We start from the raw sequence: 19,737 nt of genomic DNA, 5'->3' as shown, positions 1-19,737 counted from the left end.
CCCCGAACCGCGTCACCCACCAGGCCTGCCGGTCTCTACGAGCACCCTGGACCCGGCAGCTCCCACGGCCAGGGGGCCGGGCACGCTTACCTCCGGCAGCTGAGGGATCTGAATGAGCCGCTTGAAATACTGGAGGTTGCTTGAGCGGTAGAACAGATCTTTCAACCTGGAGGGTGGAGAAGGGCCTCAGGGGTGCTGGGCGCCTTCCCCAGCCCCGGGTTGGGGACACTGCAGCCACCCAGGTCTCCTGCTGCCCACCCAGCCCAAAGGCTGTCAAGGAGATGGCTTCCATGGCGCTGGGCTTCAATTATGATGCTACAGGGGGAAGGTCATTTGTAGCCAGTCCTCACAGGAGACAGGGATTCAAATGACCGAATCCTCTGGAGGAGTGGATCATCCCAGAACAAGATCTGTATCACCACAGAATCTACACTGTTGTCTGGCTGATGTCTCTTCCCAAGAATGTTCGGCTTAGAATAACACGAAAATAAATTTACTCTCTCTGAGGATAAACCACCTAACCATAAGGAAAGGGAAGGGAACTTAATTACTAAGGTAAATTTCCTCAGGGTGCCTGTGTGGCTCAATTGGTTAAGGGTCCGACTTCAGCTCAGGTCATGATCTCACGGTTTATGGGTTCGAGCCCCGTGTTGGGCTCTGGACTGAAAGCTCAGAGCCTGGACCCTGCTTTGGATTCTGTGTCTCTCTCCCTCTGCCCCTCCCCTGCTCGTGCTCTCTCTCTCTCTCTCTCTCTCTCTCAAAAATAAATAAACATTAAAAAAAAGTAAAAAAAAAAAACCAACCCCAAAACTAAGGTAAAGCTCCTTTTAATTAACTCACCCTGCTTTAAAGCTGTGTGTTACCTCCCAGTTAGACTATAAGCCTCTAGAGGGCAGAGCCTGGGCCCTGCTGAGCTAGGGGTACCACAGTACCATGCACAGAGGCATTAACTCATCAAGAAAGACTTCACTGGAGGAAAGCAATCTATTTATACTGTGTCCTAATGTTGGATGGATATGGGGGTGAAGAAACCAAATATTTTTTCTTGTCTTCAGGTCTCTGTTTTCAATCGAAACATGGAAGGCCCAGAAAGCAGAGGGCACCAGACAGATTTCCTGAGAGGAAAGAGCATCGTGGGTCTCAGCACCCTCTCTCTGCAACCTCTCTCAGAATCTCCTTCAGCTCAGCCCAATAAACTAAACCCCTGGGATCTCATGTCAGCCATTCTGACCCCAAGGCTGGAACTGCCCCTGTGATGTCATTGGTGCTTTCCCCAAAGTCGTCGACACTGAGGCCTCTGGGAGCTGCCAGGTCCGTGCAGAGGAGAAAGTGAGACAGCTGCTCATGGCAGAAGTTTTTATAAGCTAGGAGAACATTAAAGGAAATAAAATCACCTGACCACACATCCCCCTCTTTCTGGGCTGGAGCCAACAGTAATAGGCCGCACTGCTTTCATAAGCTACTGGAATTTACCATTCCAGGAAATCAGCCCCAGGGCCTGTCTCCTAGGATTTAATAAGTCATTTATTATAGAATAAACATATGAGGCTTTTCAAATGGAATAAGGAAACCAGGAGGTGAGCAAAACCCTGAACTTGTCCTCTGACTGTGGCTCGGAACCAGTAGGAGAAGCCTGGGATTTGGTGGGTATTTTTCCTCTATTGTCAGGGATGAAGAAATTAATAGGCAAAACAAGAGGGTCAAATACAGCGTGCCGAGCCCCAGTGCCCTTCTCGGCGCCTGGGTTCTCTCTCCCTCTCTCTCGTGCTTCCTTCCCCTCTTCTGGGGGCACACGTAACGAAAGCTGAGTTGTACTTCTCGCCTCACCAGTGATCATCTTGCCCAAATGCACAGAATAATTTATCCCTCGGTCGGATAATCTCTTCCTCTTCTAGACAAGACACCTGGCTTCCTCGCTTAGTAATTTATCCCAATATTTGTGGGTAACTGGCTGCTACGTATCAGGAGCTAGGGACGTAAGAATGGGTAGTCAAGCAGAAATAAAGCTGGTTCTAAGAACCATGAAAGAAACAAGGCACTGGCCTGGAGAATATGGGGAGGCGGGGCTGGGTTTGGAGGAACAGGAGGTGAAGAAAACCCAACTTAAATAAGAGATTTAAGATTTAAGGGGGGCCTGGGTGGCTCAGTCGGTTAAGTGTCAGACTCTTGGGGCGCCTGGGTGGCTCAGTCGGTTGAGCGTCCGACTTCAGCTCAGGTCACGATCTCGCGGTCCATGAGTTCGAGCCCCGCGTCAGGCTCTGGGCTGATGGCTCAGAGCCTGGAGCCTGCTTCCGATTCTGTGTCTCCTTCTCTCTCTGCCCCTCCCCCGTTCATGCTCTCTCTGTCTCAAAAATAAATAAATGTTAAAAAAAAAATTAAAAAAAAAAAAGAGTCAGACTCTTGATTTCAGCTCAGGTCATGATCTCACGGTTGTGGGATCCAGCCCCCCACCATTGGGCTCTGCTGGGTGTGGAACCTGCTTCAGATTCTTTCTTTCTCTTTCTCTCTCCCCCTGTGCCCCTCACCCCAACTTGTGTGCACGTGCACTCTCTCTCTCTCAAAAATAAAATAAAATAAAATAAAATAAAATAAAATAAAATAAAATAAAATAAAATAAAATAAAATCTTAAAAGATTTAATGCCAGAGATGCCTTTGTGAGGAGGTGATGGAAGATGATCCGGAGCTGGCCAGGCTGGGAGAACATCCCCAGGAGACGGAATGACAAGCCCTAAGGCCCTGACAGAGAAATGTGCTGGGTACGTTCCAGGAACAAGAAGACCCCGTGTGGCTGAAACCTCATAAGCCCTGGAGACGAGGTGAAGATGGCAAGCAGGGCCTTGTGGACCACGGAGAAGAGCTTGGAGTTTATTCTCGGTGTAATCAGAAGCCACCGGAAGGTTCTGAGCAAGGGACTGATGTCTTCACAAGGTTGTTCTAACTGCTGGGGGAGGACAGAATAGCAGGGGGCAGCAGTGGAAACTCAGTGTGTCCGCCATATTGGAGGGTCCTGGCACACAACTATGGCAGCCAGAGAGATAGGAGCTATGACTGGAACCAAGATATATTTGCAGAGCATCAGCTGAACCTGCTGGTAGACTGGACGTGGGGGATGGGGATGAGGAAAATGGGGAGTTCCTGGTCTCTGGCCCAAATGGATGTGGCAGCATTTACTGAGATAGAGAAGACTGGGGAGAACACTTTGGGAGGAAAATCTAGAGTTCAGTTTGAGATGTAAGTTTGGTGTAGGATGTCAGACGGACAATTGGGTATGTGAGACTGGAATTCGGAGTCAAGGCCCCGCTAGAGACACATATCTGGGCGTTGCTTTTCATGTACATGGTGTAAGACCCTACGCGGTAGGAGAATGTAAGAAGAGGAAACAGAGGGTGAAGCCCTGGGCATACAGCAGGTGATGAATGGATGTACGGAATCGCTTTCTTCTACATGTGTGTATGGTTTTTATCAGAGAACAGATAGCTTCCCCAGCCAGTGGTAGCTTTGCTGCTGTCCTACTTACTTTCCCTCGCTTTACTGCTTTGCCATTCAGATACTGGTGATCCCCAATCGTTATAAAGCAAGTGCTCTGATTAATTGATTTTATAGCAGTTTTTGGATTCGCCTTCATTTCTCTCCCATAAGCCACTTACTTCGAGAACTGCTCCATGAAGCGGTCCCGGTGGCCTTGCAGGGTGTCAGCTGGGAGACCTGGAAGATATTGGAATAGAGTGAGAGGGAAGAGGACCACAGGAGGACCAGGTGAGCCACAGCGGGGCTCTGGAAGGAGGGGACCAGCCACCCTGGGGCTTGCGGCCAGTCTTGCCGGTGCGGGGGCGGGGGGAGGAGGGAGGTGGGCATTCCTGGCCTAGAGCTGCCCCAGGATCGGACACCAAGGGGCCCAGAAGGACCCGCAGGGAACCCGGGGTGGGGGGCGCTTGTCCCTCAAATCTGTCCTCCTCTTTGCTCCCGGAGTGCAAGCCATTCTGGGCACAGTGGGCTGGAAGTTGTGTCCCTGACCACAGAAGCGACCGTGGTTGACCTGACCAAGCTGCGGGACAGAAGGGATCCAGAGAGCCTGCCTGAGAGGTTGGCCGTGCGAAGGCAAAGATTGCGGACAACACTCAGGATCTCAGTCCGGTGCTTGTTCGGCCCTGCCACTGCACGATGCTGGACGAGTGGCAGCATCTAAGCGCCAGCCTCCGCCCCTACAGAGCGGGCTCTCTGAGGTCCTTTCTGCTCCCAGATAATGTCACTCTGTGTACTTCAACTACAGATCACAGCTCAGCGATCCTTTTAGTTCTTGCTTTATTCCTTAAATTTACATTTTAGTAATTTTTGGGTAGGTGATGCTTGGTATAAATAGGGAGCACATGCAAAATGTATGAGAATTCAGAATGCCAAGTATATACGGTGGATGACGATGGCACTGTACCTCCGTGATCTCTCTCCCAAGAACCCTTAGCCCCAGTCGTGAGAAAAACAGCGGACAGACTTAAATTGAGGAACATTCTACAAGTGTCTGACCGATTCTCCCCTAAACTGTCAAGGTCACAAGTCTGAGACACTGTCACGGCCAAGAAGGAGCCTAGGGGGACACAAAGACTAAATGTAATGTGGCGTCCTGGATGGCACATTAGGTAAAAACTGGGGAAATCTGAATAAAATCTGGACTTCAGTTGAGAGTCATGTGTCAATAGTGGTCCATTAAGTGTGACAAATGTACCATACTCATGTAAGATCTTGACAACAGAGGAAACTCGCTTCAAGGTATAGGGGCACTTCCTGAACTATCTTTACAACTTTTCTGTAGATCTAAAACTATTCCAAAATCAAACATTCATTTTTAGAGAAGTATATACTCTGTGGGGCAACTGTGTTTCTTCTCTTGGCATTCAGTCCACCCTGTGCCCCTCCAGGGGCGTCCACTTGCCTCGATGCCTTTCTAACGCTTGAACGTCGAATTTCCAACCTCCCTTCCTCACAGAGTTCCCAGACTAACCAGACTGAATGTCGCTTTCCCCGTCCCGTCTAAATCACCAGATCCGCATCTCGTCGGTGACCACAGTTCTAGAGTGATCCCTGTCCTTGTCTTCTAAAATTCACCCTGTCCCCTTTTCCAGGGCCATAAAACCTTGCTAGTATCCACTCAGGCCTCGACTCTTGTTGTTTCTCCATCATGTGTATATCCTTCGTGGTGAACACCTCCGAGGGTGGCCCAGAAACCACCCACATCAGTTTCATCTGGGATACGGTTTAATAACGAAGACCCCTAACCTACCAGACTGACCAACGCAGACCTTGCAGGGACAGGACCCACACACGCCGTTTTAAGCGAGAAGCACACGTGAAAGCATGAGAACATCCACGAGACTAGTAGTTTCCAAAATACAATCCACGAAAGCATCCCAGGGGTGTCTGGCTGGGTAGGGGGTGGCCCTCCGGTTGCTAGAGCAGCCGTGTTTTATATTTTTTTTATTTCCCCACAAAATGCCACTTGTAACGCTCTGGAAACCACTGTGCCCCTGCTCCTGTGGGTCTAGGCCGGGTCTGGCATCATTTGTGTGGGTCCCAGGATACACATATGGACGGAGGTGCGATAAAGCCAGAGGTAGAGGGAAAGGACCGTCCTAGGAAACCCTATGGTGAGTGGGCACACCAAAACTTGTGCCCTGCTCGTCTTCACTCTTAAGAAGGTCAGGAGCTCTAGGGCCTTTGAGAGCAGCAGGAGGAAGGGCGCTGAGGGGACCGCATTTCTCCAGGGAGAGCCTCAGGCTGCGACCCCTTTCCCGCCCCAAGCGCGCAGAGATGATCCGGCCAGGCGTACTCACAGGAGTGGAGCTTGAAGAGGAGCTTGACGGTGTAATCATACAGGTGGCTGCAGTCCAGTATGACCTGGATGAGCGGGGCCAGGCGGCACTGCCCGGCTGTCGTCACTGACACGGAGCGGGACATGTCCAGGGAATTGAACACTAGGAGATAGAAAGGGAGACAGGTGGTAGGGGCAGGAAACTGCAGGTGACCCTCTCGGAGGGGGCAGGAGACACGCACCGAGGACCTGCTCTGTGCACACGCTGGGTCATCTGGCGCGGTTACCCCTTACAACACTCCTGTGGGAGAGGAAAACGGAGGAACCGGAGGGTGAGTCCCTCGAAGGCAGGGGAAAATAATCAAACACTGATCAGAGCACAAAGGAGGGAGTAACTCAGCCCTGGCTTCCTCGTGGCTTGCCACAGCGTCTTGGGACACCAGAAGGGGACATGCGCAGGAGCCCTGGCTGGACAACTGGAGAATCTGGGAGGGCCGAGGATGAACCATCAGGATCGAAGGCTGCTGTTGGTCCTTGGGGGGCTGGCCAGCAGAAGTACTGCCCTCCACTCTCCTGAGCTCCAGACCGCATGTCATTCCCTTAGTGTCTCTCTCCACAGACCCCTCCATGTTACCCTCCGCCCCCTACCCCTTGTTCTTCTTTTCAAAGTTTATTTTGAGAGACAGGGACGGTGTGAGCGGGGGGGGGGGGGGAGGGGCAGAGAGAGAGAGAGGGAGGGAGACAGAATCCCAAGCAGGGTCCATGCTTTCGGCGCAGAGCCTGACACGGGGCTCGATCTCACAAACCGTGAGATCATGACCTGAGCCAAAATCAAGAGCCGGATGCTCAACCGACTGAGCCACCCAGGCGCCCCCCTACCCCCCTGTTCTTAAACCAAGTAACCGGATCCCTGGCCGTGGACCCTCCACGCACAGCAGTGGCCAGGGCCGAATTCCCTCCCACAGTGGCTGCCCACCGCCTGCGTAGACTCCACTATATGGCCAGCAATGAAAAAAAATCAGTGAGTGGGACTGCCCCGGGGGAAAGCCCAGAACTGCTGTACTCTGGCTTCCCAGACTGCTAATCCCCGTTAACTGGCTTATTCTGGCAGCTGAAAACAAAAAACAAAAAGGAAAAAACAACCCAACAGTTCTAATTAAAAGGCAGTTTTTCTTTTTGACACAAATTAAAAGCAGCTGTCACTGCAAGGCAGCCAGGTTTCCAGGAATTCCTGCCTCCTTCCAGGAATGCCCCTTAGCATCCAGTGACCTCTAGAGCAGTGTGACCACGGACAAGTTCCTCAACCTCGCTGTGCCTCCAGATGCTTTTCTGTAAGATGCAGACGGTTCAAAGCGCACATACCTCCAAAAGGTCTTGTACCTATTGAAGGAGTTGGCTTTCAGGTTGATCAGAATCACTTAGGGGAAATTTAACGCCTGCTAATGTTTGCCTGCAACCGCCCTACCTCCCATTCCGTCTTCATTGTTCTGGGGTAGGGTTGGGGCATTGGTAGGTTTCAAAAGCCCCCCAGGTAATTCTAATACACAGCCAGGGTTGAAAACTGTGTTTCCCAGCTGAGTGGTTCTCATGTAGCAGAATCACCTGGAAGCACCGTCCGACAGAATTCTGTGACGATGGAAGTGTCTGTAGGAGCTGTTTAATATGTTAGCCACATGTGGCTACCGAGGGCCTGAAATATGGAAAGTGGAACAGAGCACCTGACTTTTGATTGGTATTTAATTAGAGTTGATTTAAAAAAAAAATTTTTTTAACGTTTTATTTATTTTTGAGACAGAGAGAGACAGAGCATGAACGGGGCAGGGGCAGAGAGAGAGGGAGACACAGAATCGGAAGCAGGCTCCAGGCTCCGAGCCATCAGCCCAGAGCCCGACCTCACGGACCACGAGATCGTGACCTGAGCTGAAGTCGGACGCTTAACTGACTGAGCCACCCAGGCGCCCCTAATTAGAGTCGATTTAAACAGGCGCTCGTGGTTAGTGGCTACCATATTGGACAGTGCAGACCTGGGGCTGGGGGGCTGAAAAACACAGATGGGCTGGGCCCACCCCCAGATATTTGGATTCAGTAGGTCTAGGGTGGGACCTGGGGGTTTTGCGTTTTTAACAAGTTCTCAGGAGTTGTTCCTGCGGCTGGTCCAGGGATCACACTCTGAGAGCCACTGCAAGCATTGGAGATAAACGTTAACTGTTACCGGCCCATGTTTCCCACAGCTGAAAAGCAGGGACACCTTTCTAAGGGTACCGGTTGGAACCCTGCAGGGTCACAGACTAGGACTCAGAAGCTGGAGGGACTTCTTCCAATACCAGTCCTCTTGGTTTTTATGGCATGCCCTAGGAAACTAAGGATGGATGGGGAATGGAAAAGATAGAGGGCTCTCGATTCCAAATCAGTGCTTGCTCAGGAGCAAGAAAGCCACCAACATTAAGCCATGGAGGGATCTGTGCCAAGATCTGTGCTCCCCTCTAGAAAACTCAAAGTGGCGGGGTGCCTGGGTGGCTCAGTCGGTTAAGCATCTGACTTCAGCTCAGGTCATGATCTCGTGGTTCGTGGGATTGAGCCCCGCATCGGGCTCTCTGCTGTCAGCTCAGAGCCTGGGGCCTGCTTCAGAGTCTGTGTCTCCCTCTCTCTCTCTGCCCCTCCCTGACTCATGCTCTGTCTCTGTCTCTCAAAAATAAATAAACATAAAAAAAAATTAAAAAATTAAAAAAAGAAAACTCAAAGTGGCCGATTCACTCCAGATAATCCCACCGCGTTGGGCTGCATATTGGCACCGTTTTATCAACTCTGTTCCCTTGCCCTTTCCTCACTGCTGTTTATCTGAAGCAAGCATTCTTGAATTTTGTTGTGCGCCCGCTGTGTATCCCAGGCACTGAGCTAGAACAGAAGGGACGTAATTCAAAGATGAGTGGGGCACGGCTCCTGATTCTGAGGAGGGGCTCAGCGTCCAGTGGTAATAATACAAGCGACCAACGCACACAAAAAGAGCCAGGTTATCATGGGATGTGGGACTAAAAGGGGGACTGAGCTGGCCACCTGGCGTGGGGCACCAGCTGGCATCACATACATGCTTTCCCAGCCTCAAGTTCCGCTCGGTGTTATCACAGCTCTGCTCTCTCCTACTCAAGTCTGTCAGGGCCGGAAGCGACCCCCACAGAGGCTCAAACAGTTGACTTGCTCTCCCATAACCCCTACAGCAGCGGCAGGTGGGTCTGAGGAGGCCCGGAAGAGGCCTCGGGTCACCTGAGTGGCAGGCTCTGGACAGGACTCCCCCAAGGATGACAATCCCTGCAATATCACTCCTACCTGCATTCAGATTTAAGCACATTCCGAGGCTGAGTGTCGACAAATTCTAAATTATCCACATAGGACCTCCCCACCCACCACTAGTAACCGAAAGGCAGCCACGACAGCATACAGTTGTTGGTGTACTTTTGTGCAAACACTGCCGATGCATTCAAAAAAACGCATCCATAGGGGCGCCTGGGTGGCGCAGTCGGTTAAGCGTCCGACTTCAGCCAGGTCACGATCTCGCGGTCCGTGAGTTCGAGCCCCGCGTCAGGCTCTGGGCTGATGGCTCAGAGCCTGGAGCCTGTTTCCGATTCTGTGTCTCCCTCTCTCTCTGCCCCTCCCCCGTTCATGCTCTGTCTCTCTCTGTCCCAAAAATAAATAAACGTTGAAAAAAAAATTAAAAAAAAAAACAAAAACAAAAACAAAACGCATCCGCACCATTTCTCCTACCTGGCTGGGAACACTTTAGGGCGGGGACTCTGTTTTGTGTTTCAACTACTGACTTTTGTATGAGAAGGTGGCTAGCAGGCCAAGCGTCTTATTTCTCCTACAAACCACGGTTTCCAACCGTGTGTGGTGCTGTTCTCACCATAACCTGCCCTGAACTGACTGGCCAAGGCAGGAAGGCGTTTGCCGACCCAGTACAGCGCTGGCTGGTTAACAGGCCATTTGCGAGCTCCTGTACAGATGAACATGCGGAAGAAATTGTAATTCAGGGTGAGAGGGTGTCTGGTTTTTTCCTGAGGAAATCAGAACCCCAGGAGTGGGCCCCACACGTCCAAACGCTGAGAAGGTCACCAAGCTTGTGCACGAATGCCTGCAGTTTGGAATCCACTCTTTCACGGAGCCGAACACTTGTCATGGTGCACGGTGAATCTTAGAAAACGGGCTCTTCTGTTCCCCGGGAAGGAAGGGGAGCCATGCTGGGGGCGGGGGGTGGTGCGGGGAAGAGGGGACACCAGAGAGAAGGGAATGGATTGCTTCCTTCCTGATTTCTTGTCAGGGAAGTGTGAGGGGCTGACAGCCGGGAGGCACCAGAACTCTCAGCGAAGGGAGCCCGGAAGTGTGGCCAACTCCCCTTGCTTGTAGGAAGGGGCTTCGTACACGGACTTGGCCAAAACTCAACTCGACCAGCGGGTCAACCCCAGCTGCTGACCAAACAGCACACAGCAACCCCTCTTCCTGAGCGGAAATCGGTTCCGAGTGCCGGCCCAGCTGAGTAGCAGACAAAGGGCCGACCGGTGCTGGGGCCACAGTCCAGAGGTTATCAAAGAGGCCAAACTGGTCTTTGGGCTCTTGGAGGCCTGGGCCTCTGGAGGGAAGCTGGCAGGGTAGGGGGCACGGTCATTCTGCTCAAAATGAAATCACTGACTCTGAAAATACCCAAGAGCTCCAGCCCTTCCCTGCACCAGGGATGGAGAGAGCAGAGATAGCGTGTGGGTATCCCCATTTCCTGGCCTGTGCTGTACAACTTGTAGGGAGAGAGGGGCTAGGATGGCTGGGCCAAGCCGGGAACAAAGTTTGGAATCAGGCAATTCTCAGAAGAGCCTAGGCCAGACGGGAGCGAGAGACTCACCAGTTTGGAAGAGGTTAAGTTCACACTCCAGGTAGTCAAACATCTCCACTGTCAACTGGAAACTGGACCCAAGAGGAAAGAGAGCTTATACTCCATAGCTCAAGGCCAAGGCTTCCCTCCCCACGCTCTGTGTTTCTGTCTCTGTCCTCGGTGCACATGTGCATGCCTGCCTGCACGCGTGCATGCATACACGAGCATATGCACACACGCACAGACACACACAGACCCACACACTAGCTCCAATCCCTAGCCCCGCCTACACGGGTCTTAAGGCCATCTGAAGATCAAACAGGGTGAATTCCACAGTGACAGTGGCAGAGGAAAAGGGCAGGTACCATGCTGGGGTGGGAGGGCAGAAGGGGACACTGAGAAGGGAACCCTGGACAGACCGGAAGGGTTCTGGATGGGGCACCGGCACTAAGTCGCCCCACCCCAGCCACTGTCCCTGCCGTCAGGCCCTGTGTGACCCCAGCCAGAAGTGGCAACATTGACAAGAGCTTCCTTGCCCGTTGGGTCCACCGCACAAGGACGTCCACTCACAAGTTGTTAACGTCGCTCTCTCCAGCCTCGTCCAGCTGCCGGTCGCTCATCTGAAGGTTGCCAGGGAACCTGGGATTCTGGCAAGGCAGGCAGAGGAATGAAGTCAGGACAGAGCACCTCAACTAAGCTGACACCAGGCAAACTGTCTACACTGAGTTCGGGGAGCAGCAGGCTTGATTCTGTTCGTGTAACACCGACACCCTTCCTGGGGGTTGTCAGGGCACGCAACCTCACGTACACACAGACCCCTTGACCAGCTCACATCAAAGGACATCCACTGCCCATCATCACAGGTGAAGGCTCCACCCCTCTCTGGGAGCCAGGACAGGGCTCCGTCCTAACAATTTGGGTCCTGGGACCGTCTTCTAAAGATGCTCTCTGGTGCTGCAGCGAGAGCCAGCGGGACAGCGGTCGGACCTCAACCATCCACGAAGCACAGACAGTGCTGCATTCGCGCACCGCCAGTACATTCTGAATCCTACCCATGCTTCCCTCTGTCCTTCCACCACTTTCTGAAGCTGCCCTTGGGAGTTTGGGGGGGGGGGGGGAGGGGATATTAGCTTTAGGGAAACATAATGAGTAAAATAAACTTGAAGGTAGGAAAACATTACATCATGCACCCCCAAAGTCAGGAAAAATTATTACGTATCAGCAATCTTGTCAAATATCCGTATCATTATCTCCTCCCCAGTGTGGCAAAGGGAAAGGTGTAGATGGGCACAGACAGATGGGTGGTTGCTCCATCAAGGGGGTCTCAATTCCACAGGGAGACAGAGATCCTCCACTCAGGCACCTCCTGGCTATCCACTGGCCCTCTGCCCGGCTGTCCCCTGCTGCCCCACGCTCACCACTCCTGTGCCTCCATCTCAGAGCTGGCTGGTTCCTTGAGCGCCCCCTTCTGGCCATGTTTACTTCCTCACTCGGGCTGGACATTACAGAGACCTGGTCCCCTTGTCCCCTGCCTTTCTTGCTGCCTGTCCTTCCACCACACTGCCGTCAAAACCTGGTGAACCTGGAGAGGGACTCAGAGCTGGAGTCACCCTTTAATCATGTTCTCCAGCCTTGGAGCCCCTTCACAGTCCTTGCTCCTGGCCCCGACGGGCTCCCTAATCCCTCAATGACTGTCCTGACCTCAAACTGTCCCGCTCTCAAACCCGGTGCCCATGCCATCGCCCTCCTCACGTGCCTTCCTCCTGACATCACTGGAACTCCCTGTGCATCCTTCTTCTCACTCCCTTCCCTGTTTTGAATGTACCAGCTGACCTTCTGTTTCTCCAGCTTCAAAAGAGGAGGGGCCAGCTCTTTCCTGACTCAGGATCAGCCACTCTTGTGTGCTATTCGATCCGATATAGGTTCTGGTTGATTCTGTCACTCATCCAAGCAGTCCTGATTGAGCGCCTGTTCTGGGCTAGACGCTGGACAGCACATAGGACACAAGGAGACACGCGCTCCTGTCCTCTGTCCTCCTGAAACCCTCAGTCCAGAGCACCTGTGGCCTCACTCTGTCTCCCTGGGCTCCTGTGCATCTTCCTATTGCCCAGGTCCTTCCCACAGGCCCCACATCTCCCTAGCTGTTGCCCCCCACCCCTCCTGCCAGTCTTCAGAGAGTCCCCGCCGCTCTTGCCTGTCCCAGGGACCACCGTCCCGATCAGGCTCTGACCATCTTCCACTCTGAGCGGGATGGTCTCACCTAGCTGCCCAGCCACCCCCCGTCCCTGCCACCCTGCACCTGACTGTTCCTCACACTAATGTGGATCTGTGGCTCCTTCCATAGGCTCAAGTGACCGCTTTGCACAGTTACAGGGTGCTGCAGGTAAGAAGCCTCCTCCCTCTGACTGATCGGTGCACTCCTGACTGGCCGACCCTTCCTATGTATCCTTATGTGCCACTTGGTACCGAGCACAACGGTTTTACCTGCATCGGGCACATAAGAAATACTGTCTAACGCCATACGTGGACAGAAAGAAGGTTCTGTGTGGAAACTCACTATATAAAATGGAGGGATCGTTTTTTAGAAACAGTCAAGGCGGTGCTTTCTAAAACACCTTCCTAAGGCAACCCAGGGCACCGGGTTCCTCTCCAGAAGGGGCAGGAGACGTGGGCCAAACGCCCAGTTCCGTGTCCCATCCCGGGGGCCTGACTGCAGCTGTCGTGTGAAATCTCTTTCTCTCACTGGATATGGTACAAACACTCCCTGAGGGGCCCTGGCTGCCTTATTCTCGTAAAGACCTGACAGGCTCAGGGAGGTGCCAGGGGACCGTAGGGGAGGAGCTGGGGGAGCCGGGGGTGGTGGCAGAATTGTCCGCAGACTCACTTTGGTGTGATATTCCATCTTTGTTCTTAGCAGTCTGAGGTAGGTGCTGCACAGCCGTCCATAGCCCTCACTCAGGTGGCCCTTTCCAGAAAAGAAAAGAAAACAAGGGTCACCACTAACAACACCTGGGTGAGAGACTGATGGCCGGGACTTCTTCTATAAACAATACATAGATTTTTTTTTTTCTCAATTCTGGAAAACAACAAATGGCCATTGTGGAAAATTTGGAAAACACAGACAAGTACAGATACACACACATCAGCCTTCATCTAGACAGAAGATACAATCATGGCTAACATTCTGGGGCACAAAGTGTTATTTGATCTAATTTTTTCAATTTAAATAGACCTATTTTAAAATGGATATTCTTTATTTTTAATTTTTTTTAATGTTTACTTTTGAGGGGGGGAGATGCAGAGAGAGAGAGAGAGAGAGAGAGAGAGACAGAGAGAGAGAGAGAGAGAGAGGGAGGGAGACACAGAATCCAAAGCAGGCTCCAGGCTCCCAGCTGTCAGCACCGAGCCTGACGCAGGGCTTGAACCCACAAACTGGGAGGTCATGACCTGAGCCAAAGTCAGACGCATAACTGACTGAGCCACCCAGGAGCCCCTAGACATTTTTTTTTTAAGTTTTATGTATTTAAGTAATTTCTGCACTCAACACATGGCTTGAACTCATGACCCCGAGATCAAGAGTCATATGCTCTACTGTCTGACCCAGCCAGGTGCCCCTAAATAGACATTAAGTTTTTTTTAGAGCTGTTTTAGGTTCCCAGCAAAATTAGGCCAAAAGTACAGGGCTCTCCTATATACCCCCTGTTCCCACACATACATAGCCACCCCCACTGTTAACATCCGCACAAGAGAGGACATTTGTTCCAACCGATGAACCTATACTGACTCATCATTATCATCCAAAGTGAAATTTGCATTAGGATTCACTCTTGGTGTGATACATTCTATGTTTTGACAAATGCATAATGTCCTGTACCTGCCAATTACAGTATCATACACAATAGTTTCACTGCCCTAAAAATCCTCTGAGTCCTACATTTATTTTAAAATTAAAAATGGGAGGCACCTGGTGGCCCAGTTGGTTGAGCATCCAGACTCTTGATTTCGGCTCAAGTCATGATCCCAGGGTCATGGGACCAAGCCCTGCATCAGGCTCCTAGTCCTGCGTCAGACTCCACACTGAGCAAGGATCCTGCTTGGGATTCTCTCTCTCTGTCAGCCCCTCTCCCTTTCTCTAAAATTAAATTAAAAAAATTTTAAAAATGGAACCCATTTTTTAACTTAATATACTTCTTTTTCTCTATCTTCTCACATTTTCTCCTGTACCATTATTTTCAGTGATACTATTATCCGTGTGTAATGTAATTTATCCAACGAACTCCCTAGTGTTGTATGTTTTACTTGTAGGCAAGTTTTTCTGTTATAAGCTCTGTTTCAACGAACATTTTTACGGTATAATCTTGTGTACACACAGGAGAACTTCCTTTGCATGAATTCTAGACAAGGCTTCAGATTTAAGAATTTAAAGTCTCCCACCCTTAGTAATCACAGTCTGGCTACAAGCCATTTCCTTCCTTCTGTCTCTCTCTCTCTAACTGCAGGAGAGGAAACACCTCCTCCAGATGGACTCCAGCAGACTAAGAGAGGCTAGAACATTCCGCATGGAGGGGGGATTGAAATGGGATGGATCCCGGCTGGGGACAAATAAGCATTCCCATGGAGGCTGCCCATGCGGTCGTGTCCTGGGTGTCTGGGAAGAAGCTGGAATTAGCAGGGTGATGCTTGGAGAACTGCCTGTTATACCCAAAGGAGGAAGGACATGGTGGCACAAAGAACTCTCTTTTTTTAATGTTTTATTTTATTTTGAGAGAGAGAGAGGGAGAAAGAGAGAGAAAAGGGGAGGGGCAGAGAAAGAGGGAGACAGAGAATGCAAAGCGGGCTCTGTGCTGATGGCAGAGAAGCCAATGCGGGGCCCTAACTTACGAACTGTGAGATCATGACCTGAGCCAAAATTGGAAGCTTAACCGACTAAGCCACCCAGGCGCCCTGGCACAAAGGACCCTTGAGCTGAATAGTTGTAGTTCTCACATGAGGTCTGACTTCTACATTTTCTTCTGGGTGCATCTATATCCTCTAAGGTAGAGGAACCCCACTGAAACATGCCTCAAAGGGCACCAAAGGGAGTTGGGTCATCAGAGGAAGTTAAAGATATCAATGCCAGAGATGACAGTATTTCCTCATGTATTCATTTCTATGAAGAACCATATTTTATGAGTTGCACATTATACTTGTTCATCATGGAAAAATTAGAAAGTAGCAGAAAGACAAAGGGAAACTATGCTCATCATCAAAGGCAACTGTATTTCATATGAAAATGCACCAGAATCAAAAACCAAAAGATGAATGGATCATAGACATCAATGTAAAATGTAAAACTATAAAAAACCCTAGGAGGTAACACAGATGACCTTAGGTATGGCAAAGACTTTTTATTTTATTTTATTTTATTTTATTTTATTTTTATTTTTTTAAGTTTATTTATTTTGAGAGAGAGAGAGAGAGAGAGAGAGAGAGTGACCGGGGCAGGGGCGGGGCGGCAGAGAGAGAGGGAAAGAGAGAATCCTAAGCAGGTTCTACACCATCAGTGCAGAGCCCGATGAGGGGCTCAAAGTCACACACCGTGCGATCATGATCTGAGCCAAAACCAAGAGTCAGACACTTAACCAACTGAGTCACCCAGGTGCCCCAGCAATGACTTTTCAGCTAGAACACCAACATCATGACCCATGAAAGAAATATCTGACAAGCTAGACTTCGTTAAAATTAAAAAAAGTCTGCAAAAATCACTGTTAACAGAACGAGAACCCACAGAGTGGGACGTAGCCGATAAAGGACTGTTATCCAGATTATATAACATTCTCTTAAAACTCAACAATAAAAATTGGGGCACCTGGGTGGCTCAGTCGGTTAAGCATCTGACTTCAGCTCACGTCATGATCTCACAGTTCGTGAGTTCGAGCCCCGCTTCGGGCTCTCTAGTTGACAGCTCGGAGCCTGGAGCCTGCTTTGGATTCTGTGTCTCCTGCTCTCTCTACCCCTCCCCAGCTTGTGTTCTGTCTGTCTCTCTCTCTCTCTCTCTTTCTCTCTCTCTCTCTCTCAAAAATAAATAAACATTAAAAAAAATTAAAAGAAAAAGTCAACAATAAAAAGACAACCAACCTGCTTAAAAAAATCACCAAAGACCTTAACCAACACCTCACCACAAAGAAGACCGCAAATAAACGTGTGAAGAGACGTTCCCCGTTGTGTGTCACCAGGAAATGCAAATTAAAACAACACTGAAATATGAGTACACACTTACAAGAATGGCCAAAATCCAGAACACTGATAACACCAAGTTCCAGTGAGGAGATAGGGAACAATGGGAGCTCTCATTCATTGCTGGTGGGAATTCAGAAGGGTACAGCCACTTTTGAAGATGGTGTGGCAGTTTCTCATAAAAGTAAACATACTCTTAGCACAAAATACAGCAATGACGCTCCTTGGTTTTTGCCCAAAGGAGATGAAGACTTAGTCCAGACAAAATCTGCACGTGGATGTTTAGAGCAGCTTTATTTATAACTGCCAAAACTTGGAAGCAACCAGGATGCCCCTTAGTTGGTGAATGGATAAACCGTGGTCCCCTCAGACAATGGGGTATTACTGAGCACTAAAAATGAAATGAGCTATCAAGCTATGAAAAGACATGGAGGAACCTTAACTGCATGTTACTAAGAGAAAGAAGCCAGTCTGAAAAGGCTACATACCAAAGGATTCCAACTACAGGACACTCTGGAAAAGGCAAAACTGTGGAGTCAGTAAAAAGACCAGTGGTTGCCAGGGGCTGCAGGAGGTGGGCAGGGATGCACGGGTGGAGCACAGAGGATTTTTAAGTCAGTGAAACTCATCTGTACGATACCACAGTGATAGATGTATGTCATGATACATCTGTCCGAAGCCACAGAATAGACAACACCACAACCCCACAAGTGAACAATAATGTAGACTATGGACTTTGGGCGATTAGGATGTATCAGTGAAGGTTCATCACTTGTAACAAATGTACCACGCTGGTAGGGGATGCTGATAACAGGGGAGGCTACATTTAGGGGTGGGGGTATATGGGAAATTGCCATATTTTCTGCTCAACTTTGCTGTGAACCTAATAAAACTTGCTTTAAAAGAAAATAAGGTCTTAATTGGAAAAAAAAAAAAAGAGTGAAAAGGTTTCTAATACCTAGAAACTCTCAGTCAAATGGAAGAGAAAACTACATAGGAGGACAGGCCTAAAGGAATGCCAGTTTGGATAATGAGTCAGATTACGTTGGGCTGACTTTCCCATCAAAAATTACTAAAATATTGGGTAAAATATTTAAAACTTCTCTTCGAAGGCATTAATGAACTAATGAGAGGGTAAGGAATCTTCAGACCAGGGACCAAGTCCTTACGGCTACTAGGACAAAATATGGAATACTGGGGTGATGGAGTTGGCAGGGACAGGGGTTTTGCCTCACCAGGTGAACTGAACTTGGTTTTCTGAGCCTCAGGGGCCAGGTGTGAACTTAGCCCTGCTGAAGTTGAAGAGTCTGGGGGAAGAGCCAAAGACTGCCTTTCTGGTGTAGGAGAACTAAAGGTGAACTGGACATAACACAGATCCCAGCACTCCTGCACCAAAAAAGTCCTCCCTGAGGCCCTTGAACCACTGTTGTGATCAGAAGGAGGGAAAAACAACTCCTTGGAAGTGGACCCAAAGGAGCCAGAGCTCAAGGGAATCTTCCTGGAATTCACAAAACCTTAAGCTGAGGATTTAATTTAGAGTGATCTTAATGGAGGCAAATGCCCATTCTCTCTGGAGGAACCTGCCTTCAATATAGACTTCAAAGAGTTCCCACAAATAAGATTCCTAGGAAAATGAGCACCTCACAGTAAAAAATAACTAAGCACAAAAAGAAACTCCATAGCATGAACAGCATTCATCAAAAACAATGGACAGCAGAAACATATCTCAAAGGTCTCTAGATAATGGAAGTATAAGAAGTGATACATGAAATCACTCTTTAATTTGTTTAAATAAGTCAGAGTCTGCTTCAAAATACATGCAGGGTACAAGAAATCATAAAAAATGACAAGCAGACTTGGAGGGAAAAAAAGAACTCCAAGAAATGAAAGCTAGACTAAAATTATAATTATATAATGAAAAGGTTTAACAGATGAGACCCAGCTGAAAAGGGGACAAATAAAATGAAGGCTAGATCTACTGAAGTTATCCAGAATACAGTAAAGAGATAAGCAGGTAGAAAACAATGAAACACAAGTCTAAAGACATTGGTGGTGGTGGTAGTGGTGGGTGCCTGGCTGGCTCTGTTGATAGAGCACGTGACTCTTGATCTTGGGGTCATGAGTTTAAGCCCCACATAGGGAGTAGAGCTTACTCAAAAAAAAAAAAAAAGATACTGGGGGGATAGAATGAGAAAGACAGATATAACCAAAGTCTCAGAGGAAAAGACAGAACAGAGCAAAGACAATAGTTGAAGAGACAAAGAGAATTTTTCATAACTGATAAAAGATACTAACCTAGAGATTTAAGAAGTCTAAGGAATCCACAATAAATTTGCACCTATACATGGTAAGATCTTAAAAATGGCCAGAGGAAATGCAGATTTGCTTCAAAGAAGGGACAATGAGTCTGACAGCCAACTTCCTGAAAATGATGGAAGCCAGAAGTCAGTGGAAGGGTATCTTGAATAATATTGTCCATGTGCTGAGGAAAACTGTCACCCCAGAATCCTAAACCCAGACAAAGTATATTCCATGTAGGAGGGTGAAATAAAGACATTCCCAAACAAGTGAAATCGGTTATCTGCCACCATGAGATTCTCACTAAAGGAAGTTCTAAAGAAAATAATTCAGGCAGAAAGAAAAGTAATCCTGGATGTTATATTTAAAGATTTAAAGTTAGATTTAACTGAGATCTAAAGAAACAAAGAGTTCTGAATAAAACAATTAAAACAAAAGATCTTATAGAGTCTAAAAAGAAAAACAAAACCAAAATTAAAATACACAACAACAATAACCTACAGGCTTATAGGGAGGGCATGGAGGGAAAATATTCTAAGGTTTTTGTGTTAATAGGAAACAGAT

General features: G+C 49.1%; 1 protein-coding gene and 1 long non-coding RNA gene across 3 annotated transcripts in view; one reads left to right on the top strand and one right to left on the bottom strand.

The window, feature by feature from the left end:
* Positions 1 to 19,737, bottom strand: part of HIP1 (huntingtin interacting protein 1) — a 149,265-nt gene that overhangs the window by 22,495 nt on the left and 107,033 nt on the right. Inside the window, exons 5-10 of the mRNA XM_086691343.1 lie at positions 13,544 to 13,624; positions 11,230 to 11,306; positions 10,690 to 10,751; positions 5,827 to 5,967; positions 3,649 to 3,706; positions 91 to 166 (exon numbers count right to left, since the gene is read on the bottom strand). Coding sequence (XP_086547469.1) covers positions 91 to 166; positions 3,649 to 3,706; positions 5,827 to 5,967; positions 10,690 to 10,751; positions 11,230 to 11,306; positions 13,544 to 13,624 — 495 coding nt within the window. The remainder of the gene's footprint in view (positions 1 to 90; positions 167 to 3,648; positions 3,707 to 5,826; positions 5,968 to 10,689; positions 10,752 to 11,229; positions 11,307 to 13,543; positions 13,625 to 19,737) is intronic.
* Positions 338 to 4,678, top strand: LOC147572958 (uncharacterized). Of its 2 annotated transcripts, XR_015245272.1 has the most exons (4): positions 338 to 555; positions 1,056 to 1,643; positions 3,641 to 3,757; positions 3,971 to 4,678. It is a non-coding gene; the product is annotated as an uncharacterized LOC147572958 (long non-coding RNA). The 2 variants fall into 2 exon arrangements; XR_015245273.1 differs by lacking the exon at positions 1,056 to 1,643.

The sequence above is a fragment of the Puma concolor genome, chromosome E3 (assembly GCF_028749965.1).
Source record: "Puma concolor isolate L17-30 chromosome E3, mPumCon1.1.hap2, whole genome shotgun sequence".
Lineage (NCBI taxonomy): Eukaryota > Metazoa > Chordata > Mammalia > Carnivora > Felidae > Puma > Puma concolor.
Note: the sequence above shows the minus strand (reverse complement) of the source record. Positions and strands in the feature narration are given on the sequence as shown.